Genomic DNA, 8,045 nt, shown 5'->3' with positions numbered 1-8,045 from the left:
TACATTTTTCTTTTTTTGTGTTTTTTTTTTAATCAATTCATTTAATTTTTCCTGAAATGAGTATAACATAACTATGTGATTTTTTTATATTGTCTACAATAAATGCTTGAAACAAACCAATCAATCAGTTAAATAAATATTTCAAGTTTTAAGTGTCATTTTGGTGTTATTTATTATCTATCTGCAGTTTTTAATAACGAAATATATTCACTATATTAGTGATGTATTTGTTCAAGAGAGCTTTTAGTTGATGTAATACTTGTTTTACTATTCTTTACTGTACTGTACTTTGTATTAACTTTTATTATTATTTTTGGATTTTATTACCTCTGTTTTGGTTTGATTTTATGCAGACTTTTTAATAAAGCACTTTGTGGGTTTTTTTCCCTAGGAAAAGTGATATAAAATGAAAAATATTATATTCTATTCAAAAATATCCCTTTGGATATTTCATCTTTTTTTCACAATTTATCTATCCTGTTCAAATTTTTTAAGTATAGGTCGGAAATAAAATATTATTTTATTTAATCTAATATTATCATAGTAAAATAAAATAAAAAAACAAGTCTGGATGTTGCATTGTTTTTGTTTGTAGGAAATAAACATATAGATAAATACATTTCGTTTAAATGTATTACCTGACAATAATTTTAAATGGAAATTGATCAAATGGCTTTTATTTTGAAAACTTCTATCGACTTGTTTCATTAGTAAGGATACATAGTTGTGATATTTTGGCAAAAAAAAAGCACGTACAGGTCACATGTGTGTTGTTCATTACCATGACATTAACTTGCAGCAGTCTCCTGCTGAACGATGTAGTGCCTGTTTGAATCATCCACCTCGCTGCTGCAGTGCACCTCACTCCTGTCAGTGCAGAAACACAACAAATATCAGAATAATAATGTCATAACCAAAACCAAACACAGAGTATCTAATTCGTAGTTTTACACATATGTAATTATAGATAACTCGTATAGATCAGCAGCTACATTTAGCTTTTTCTCAAAAATATGCATCTTTTTTGTCTTCTTTTACTGTCTTTGCATCCTCACCTGTTATCATTTATGTCTCTGGTTTCGCTGATAGTGTTGCCTGTTGGAAACAAAATAGCAACAAGCTCTTATATGGTAAAACTCATCTACTAAGCTCATGATTATAAATGAAAAAATGCATTAATTTTCCTGATGTTTAGGTTTTTTTATTCACCATTGTCAATGTTGAGCGGGTAAGACTCCAAAATGTCCCCATTATATCTTCCTGCTCTGTAGCCCAACGCTGTGGAAACTCTGTCAAACGTTATGAAAAGAAATAAAAATACACTTTTATATGTCACAGTTGCAAGTCAAGATAGTTTTAGAAATCTTATCAGTCAGCATATCAAAAGTTTGGTTTAATCAAACTGTCATAAAAACTGATATTTTCATTGTTATGCAGGTTGTATTCATGAAAGAAAAGCCTCAAACTGACGAGTTGCTCTGGACTGAGTTGGGGTTGCAGTTGACATTGGCGGAGCTCTGATGGACATTGCTGCCCTGGAAGAGGGCGTTGCTGTAGGTGTTGCCCTGTTCAGTGGCGCGGATGTACGTGTAGAAAGGGTTTGTGGGAGAGCACACGGGCAGCTGCTTTGGCCTCACTGGCTTTGCTGATTAAAAGATAAATAATATTTCAGCAAATTACGGAAAACATGAATGTTTACAAAATGCCAAAAGTTTGTGCTAGAGCAGTACCAATCTGTGCCGCATGTGGGCGCCGTAGGGCATTCTTTGCCCTCATGGCCTCTTTGATGCGATCGACCTCTTGCTGGTAGCGGCGGCGGTCCATCATGGCGCCCTCTTTTGCATCCCTCAGTGCAGTCTCCAGGGCCTTAACTCTCTCAGCAGTAGACCGAAGACGTTTCTCCAGCTTTGGAAGCTCACAGCGCAGATCTGCATTGTCACGAACCAGCTGGAGAGAACATCAGCATCAGTACCATTACTTCTGGTTATATAAAAATAAAAACCTTTTACCAGTACTTGAAATAAATTGTTGTAACATAAGTTACAGTATGTGAAAGATTTTGTGTTTAAGTGTCACCGGTGATGCCTCAGGCGTTAAAGGGTTAATGCATCTTTTTTTCCTTTTTTTTCCACATAACTGATATTTTGAGTAGTGCATTTTTTTGTTTTGGTTTTTACCTGTTTGTGAACCTTTGTAAGTTGGTCCAAGTTATTCTCAAGAAAGGAAATCTTCTGCTTCTGGGTGCAAGACCCCCCGCTATCATCAGGCTCCATTTCGGAACTCTAAAGAAGATAAAAGGATGATCAAAAAATGAAAACGGAAAGCAATTATTCATATTGTTGTACTTTAACTTTACAGCTCTGGTTGAGTGTGTGTCAATTTCTTCATAAATTAAGTCAAATTTAAATACTGCTTGTTATATAGGTGATATTTTTCATCTCCATAAACAGAAGAACTCACTTTTTTAACCCGCGACGTGAGGTCTTGAACGAACAGCTTGCGCAGGTTGTGGAGGGTCTGGAGTTCGCGGGCCTTAAAGATGGACAAACTGGAATTTAGGAAGAGAACTGGAGGATGTGAGTGGACATGTAAATGAACGTTAGTGGCAGATTACTCACGACAGTCTCCTCCAGACCCTTCAAGTCCTGTTTGGTCTGCTCGTGGCGCTCATGCAGGAATCTGACAAACACAACAGCAAACAAATGTCTAGATTACATTGCACATGTTGCACTGAGGAAACATCAGCATTAGCTTTGAGCGCCCTCTGCTGGAATTGAAGTAAAAAAGAAGCTTTTTTAACTATAAATAATTACAATTTGAATTAAACATCAATAATGTTACTTAAATTAATTTAAACATACATTCTTTAAACTCAGTTTTGTTTTTTTACTCTGAAAGGATCATTTTGAGACGTACGAGAGCTCCTCCAGACGCTCAGTCTTGGTGCTGTCCTGACTCTTCAGGCGCTCAAAGTCAGCTCGCACTTGAGCCAACTCCAGCTCCAGCTTGGAGTTACGACTGGACACATAACAGAGAGCAATATCATAAGAGCTTTTAATTTTATTGCAATGTTTGCACAAATAAATGAAAAAGTTTGATCACGGACTCAGTGAGCTCATCAATGACCCTCTGCTTCTCGTTGATCTCATCCCTCAGGCGGGCCAGCTGCTTGTGGTGCAGACCGCGGTGAGACTCCACTTGCTGACGAGACGGTTTCTGGAAAGTGAAACGTGTTAAAATATGCTGACCAAATATGCTTTCAATATCTTCTCCATCCCTACGAGGTTTAGAAATTATTCATAAAGAAAGGATTTCTAGCAAATTCTAAGCAGCTGTAGCTACAGGAAGGCTTGAAATACATAAAACTGCAGAGAAAAGTTAGTTGATCTGAACTAGATCTTAAAGCAATCACATCTGAGGTGAAAGATGTAAGAAAAAAATGCAACACCTTTACATTTCCATCTTCAGTCTCGCCCTTCTCGGCCGCCTTCTCGTCAAGCAGTGAGTTATCTGAAAACAGAAAATAAAAGTTTCCAGAAGTTCAATCAAACAAACTATATACTATAAACACCATATATACACTATAGAAGCCACTTTGTTCAAGTGTCTGCAAACTATTAGACAAGATTGAACACTTTATAGACATTCAAAATATTTTACCAAGTTTTAAGTTGTTTTGACTTCTCTTTGCTCTACACACTTTTCCAAGTTTTTTCTCATTAAAACCCAAGGATTTAGAAATGAGGAAACTTTTAGCAAAAAGTCTTATTGTTCCATACGACAATAGAAAACTTTAATTTAAGGCTCAAAAAAAGTTAAATTGTTTGATTTAAGAAAACTTCATGAGACATCTAAATCCACTTTATGGAACTAAAGTACTTCATATCATGGAGAAGCCACGTTAAATCTTTTGGGTAGTTTGTTTTAAAGACCATGATGAAAAGTTTCTTAAATGTAAGATCTTCACAGCAGAACAGTCCTAAACATCCATCTTAAAGGTTAACTCTAAGTTCTGTTTCACCAATCATCTTGTCGGGGGTCGCCACAGCCAATCAGCTTTCACTGATTAGCACAGGTTTTACCCCCTGCCTGACTCAACCCTGTATTAGTATCCAGCACAGGGAGAACCAGACTTGGACCTCCTTGTGGCTATTTAAGGTCAACTATATGTGGCTAATAGAACTCTTTTTGCAATTGATGAATTAGCTCTTTGGAGCTTTTTTGTATTGTTGAAGCTTAATAAAAAAAAATAAAACAGGAAGCTGTCCTTCAAAACGTCATGGTTTTCCTAATTTGTCAGGCTGAGTTTTTAAGGAAATAACAAATTTTATTTTATTGGCAGAATTATTCTTAGTTGGATGCATTTTTTTAATTGCTCAAATTTATTAATTTTCCTGAAGTGAATAAGAAGCAAGAATTGTAATATTTGGCTGACGTTTAAATATTTTATTTAAAAGTGCAATAAATGTTGACAAGATAGACTGAGATTTATTGTTATTATTTTGGGAATAAAATTGTGGATTTATGTTCTAAGAATAAGAGCTAGTTTTAGATTTGATGAGGATTTATTAAAATGGGCCACATTGTACCACTTTTTAGCCTAGTTTTTTGTCAATGTAATCAAAATGAAACTACAATTAGGTACATAAAAAACGCAATAAGTTATTTGCTTAGAACTGGCAAATAATACTTCATACATTCAATTTAAAGTAATTGTAACAGTTATCTTTTTAGGTAATATTTCCCTTTTTGAACGCATTTGTGAAATTCCTTGTCTGTATATTTTGATACCTCATACAATTTCTTGTAAACTAAAAAATACTTGCTGCATGGACAGATAATTTTACTACTTTCTAGTGATTTTATTCTTAAGATGAATGTTCTTTTCTTATTTTTAGGCTTCTTCTTTTTGCAGTACATGCGTGCATTACCCTGGTCCTGCAGCTTGGCGAGCTCCTCGCTCAGAGAGTCGTGGCTCTCCTCCAGCTGCCTCTTCTTCTGCTCCACACTCTGCATGTACTCCGTCAGAGAGCGGATCTTTGCCTCATGCTGCACAGATACAAACATTGAAGTATAAAATCAGCTTTTGTGTCACCTTTTCAAACATCTTTACATACAAATCTCCCGTTTCTCACAGGATTTACCTGAGAGATGAGAAGCTGGCAAGAAGACAGCTCCCTGCCAGTCTCCTCCATCTTGCGGTGACACTCCAGCTGCAGGTTCTCCAGCTGACGGCAGCGCTTCACCATGCTCTTCACCTCTGACTTGATCTTGCTGATGTACAGACGGGCCACGGTAAACTCCTCCTCAATAGCGCCGCTGATCTCCACAGGCTGAAGATTAATTAAAAAATGACAGTAATGTCTGAACAAAAACATGGACAAACCAGAATGTGCATTCCATCAAGGAATCAAATGTTCTTTTACTCCATTGTTCTGCATACCAGCTTGATCTCTCCGTTCCCCACGATGGCGCTGAACTCGCTGAGGTCCCTCATGAGTCCATTGAGGACGTCGGCGATGCGCTTCCTCTGCTGACCGCTCACTTCCTGCATACGGGACAGCTCTGCCTCCAGCTCCATTAAATTTGCCTTTGGAAAAGAGTGCAGCTGAGCTGTGATTCAAACACTGATCACATACAATACTGTCACATCTGCATTTACACTTTTATTTACAATAAAACAGAGCTTATAAGAAAAGAAAAATTAAATGAAGCTTTGATTATTTTCCTTTTCCAATAAGTCTGGACGGTTCACAGAAAGTGTGCTGTTGTCACAGCGTGTCTTTCTGTTGCACCTTCTGTGCCTGATTTTTTGTTCCTGGCTTTTCTTCCTTCTGCAGACAGACACCCAGCTCTTCAAACGTACCATTTTCTGTGCCAGCTGGTCAGCCAGCAGCTGATTCTGCAGGCCCTTCTCCTCCACCTCCTGGCTCTTTTGGTCATAATTGATGGCCAGTTCTTCCAGAGCCTGAAGCACCTCCTTCACCTCAGCTTTGGCGCAGTCGCTCTCGATCTGAAGCCGGCCGAGCTCAGCCTGGACCTTGTCGCCGTCCCCTCTGGAGGAGGCCAGGAGCTGAGGGGGAAGATGAGAGGCATTATAGAAAAGAACAGAATCAAACTTTAATCTTCACACTGATGTGAATGACTTTCTCACCTCGTCTTGATCCAACATCTGCTGCTTCAGCTTCTCCACCAGCTGACACTGAAGGTTGATCTCATCATCCTACACAGCCAGAATTATGTTTTACAAAGTCTATACAAATCCTTTGTTATTCTGAGAATGTAATTTATGTATAAAATAATAAAGGAATTGTATATTTTTCCACCTTGTCATCCAGCTGCTTGTACAGCTTGCGGATCTCCTCCTCGTACTTCTGTCGCTCCTCCTCAGAAATACGGACCACGATGGACGAGGTGTCGTTGTCCAAAATGGGGCGCTCCTCCACAGTCTCATTACGGATCACCACGTCTGATGAGGTGCGCTCCGTCTCCGGTACGTCCTCTCCTAAAGGGTGGAAAAAGAAGAAAAAGAAGAGGTCAAAGCAAATTCATCAGAACGTTGTTGTTTGGGTTTTAGGATTTTGTTACTTCACATCATTAAAACTAACCATTCCTCCAGCGGTTGAGCTCAGCCTCCAGCTTCTGAATGGTGTCCTTCAGAGTCTTGTTCTTCTCTTTCTCCTTCTCGTACTTCCTCTTCCACTGCTCTGCTGTCAGCTCCAGGTTGATGGAAGCAGTGTTCCTGATTGTCTTAGCACTTTAATCAAATAAAGGAGAAAAAGATGGTATAATAATAACCTAAAATAACGTTTCAGTTTTAAACAAATTCAAGAGAATTTTCAATGACAAAGCCTTCAGCTGAAGAGTTTTGTGAAATTTACTGCACAATTGCAAAGAGGTGCAGTTACCGCTGTCCAAACATCAGAGTCGATTTAGTCTCTGCTTCATTGTAGCTGGATGGAGAGCAGCAGATGAACATGGTGGTGCGACAGTTTCCACCCAGAGAGTCCTGCAGGATGCGGGTCATTTTGCTGTCACGATACGGAACATGAGTTTTCTGCAGGAAAAGGAAGATATAAGAAGATCACTGGAGATCCATTAACTATTTTCTTAGCCCGCAATGTCCCTATCAGGGTTGCTTGTCTTGTAGGGCTGCCAAGATGAGTCGATGACTAATAGTCGACGACTAACCGACTATTAAAATGGTCGACAACTAATTTAATAGTCGATTAGTTGTTTCTTTTTCTTTTTTTAATTATTATTATATCTCAAAACTATGGTGCACGCTTTCTAATGCTGCATCTGCCATTATCTTTGAACTTAAATGCGCAGTAGTGCTAATCCGGGTCAGTTGTGATGTCACAGGAAGTTATAGAATGGGTCTGGTACCATAACAACACGCCAACAGAGCTTGAAAGTGTGGGAAACAAGGCAAGGCATAAATTGTGCTCCATGGCAGTACTATGGCAATGCATGGGCACCTGAAGAGGAAACAAGCTGAGACTGAGTATGATAACGCGGAAGAGGGATCGTCGTCTAGATAAGCTAAGCTAACATTAGCCAAAAAAGAGGATCCTCTATGATGGTGGAGTAAAAATGAGGGGTGTTTCCCCACATTGTTACAGTGTGGGAAATTGAACCAGGGATTTGAACCAGGGTCTTTCGCTGTGAGGCAAGAAAAAAAACAAACAAAAAAAATCTACATTTTATTTATTTATTTTTTTTAGCACATTTGGCAATATATTTGAAGATTACAATAATCTGACTTCATTGCTCCTTTATCTGTCAGGAAGTGTTGTTACAAACAGGTTGATTGTGTTAACTCTTTAACACCTAAGGCATCACACTTAAACCAAAATCTGTAACATACTGTAACTTTTCAACCGTTAACATGATAATTCCAGCAGATTCTGAAGGAGAAAAGCGGCGTAAGCACTCCGGTGTTAAAGAGTTAAGGTCCCTCTATGGCATGGCGTTGCCCTCAGGCAACAAACCACTATTTTGGCCCACACTCCCCCCCTTTCATTTTTTTAAATCAAAACTCT

General features: G+C 38.4%; 1 protein-coding gene across 1 annotated transcript in view; it reads right to left on the bottom strand.

Annotated features, from left to right (window-relative positions):
* Positions 1 to 8,045, bottom strand: part of kif5aa (kinesin family member 5A, a) — a 19,812-nt gene that overhangs the window by 3,891 nt on the left and 7,876 nt on the right. Inside the window, exons 10-28 of the mRNA XM_024292734.2 lie at positions 6,909 to 7,057; positions 6,609 to 6,757; positions 6,327 to 6,505; positions 6,155 to 6,223; positions 5,867 to 6,073; positions 5,444 to 5,590; positions 5,145 to 5,333; positions 4,932 to 5,049; positions 3,449 to 3,510; positions 3,107 to 3,216; positions 2,917 to 3,018; positions 2,619 to 2,679; positions 2,461 to 2,532; positions 2,178 to 2,282; positions 1,731 to 1,947; positions 1,471 to 1,645; positions 1,210 to 1,289; positions 1,056 to 1,095; positions 782 to 867 (exon numbers count right to left, since the gene is read on the bottom strand). Coding sequence (XP_024148502.1) covers positions 789 to 867; positions 1,056 to 1,095; positions 1,210 to 1,289; positions 1,471 to 1,645; positions 1,731 to 1,947; positions 2,178 to 2,282; positions 2,461 to 2,532; positions 2,619 to 2,679; positions 2,917 to 3,018; positions 3,107 to 3,216; positions 3,449 to 3,510; positions 4,932 to 5,049; positions 5,145 to 5,333; positions 5,444 to 5,590; positions 5,867 to 6,073; positions 6,155 to 6,223; positions 6,327 to 6,505; positions 6,609 to 6,757; positions 6,909 to 7,057 — 2,310 coding nt within the window. The 3' untranslated portion in view covers positions 782 to 788. The remainder of the gene's footprint in view (positions 1 to 781; positions 868 to 1,055; positions 1,096 to 1,209; positions 1,290 to 1,470; positions 1,646 to 1,730; positions 1,948 to 2,177; positions 2,283 to 2,460; positions 2,533 to 2,618; positions 2,680 to 2,916; positions 3,019 to 3,106; positions 3,217 to 3,448; positions 3,511 to 4,931; positions 5,050 to 5,144; positions 5,334 to 5,443; positions 5,591 to 5,866; positions 6,074 to 6,154; positions 6,224 to 6,326; positions 6,506 to 6,608; positions 6,758 to 6,908; positions 7,058 to 8,045) is intronic.

Source organism: Oryzias melastigma, linkage group LG7 (genome assembly GCF_002922805.2).
Source record: "Oryzias melastigma strain HK-1 linkage group LG7, ASM292280v2, whole genome shotgun sequence".
NCBI lineage: Eukaryota > Metazoa > Chordata > Actinopteri > Beloniformes > Adrianichthyidae > Oryzias > Oryzias melastigma.
The sequence above is the reverse complement of the archived record's forward strand: the minus strand, read 5'-3'. Positions and strand labels throughout refer to the sequence as shown.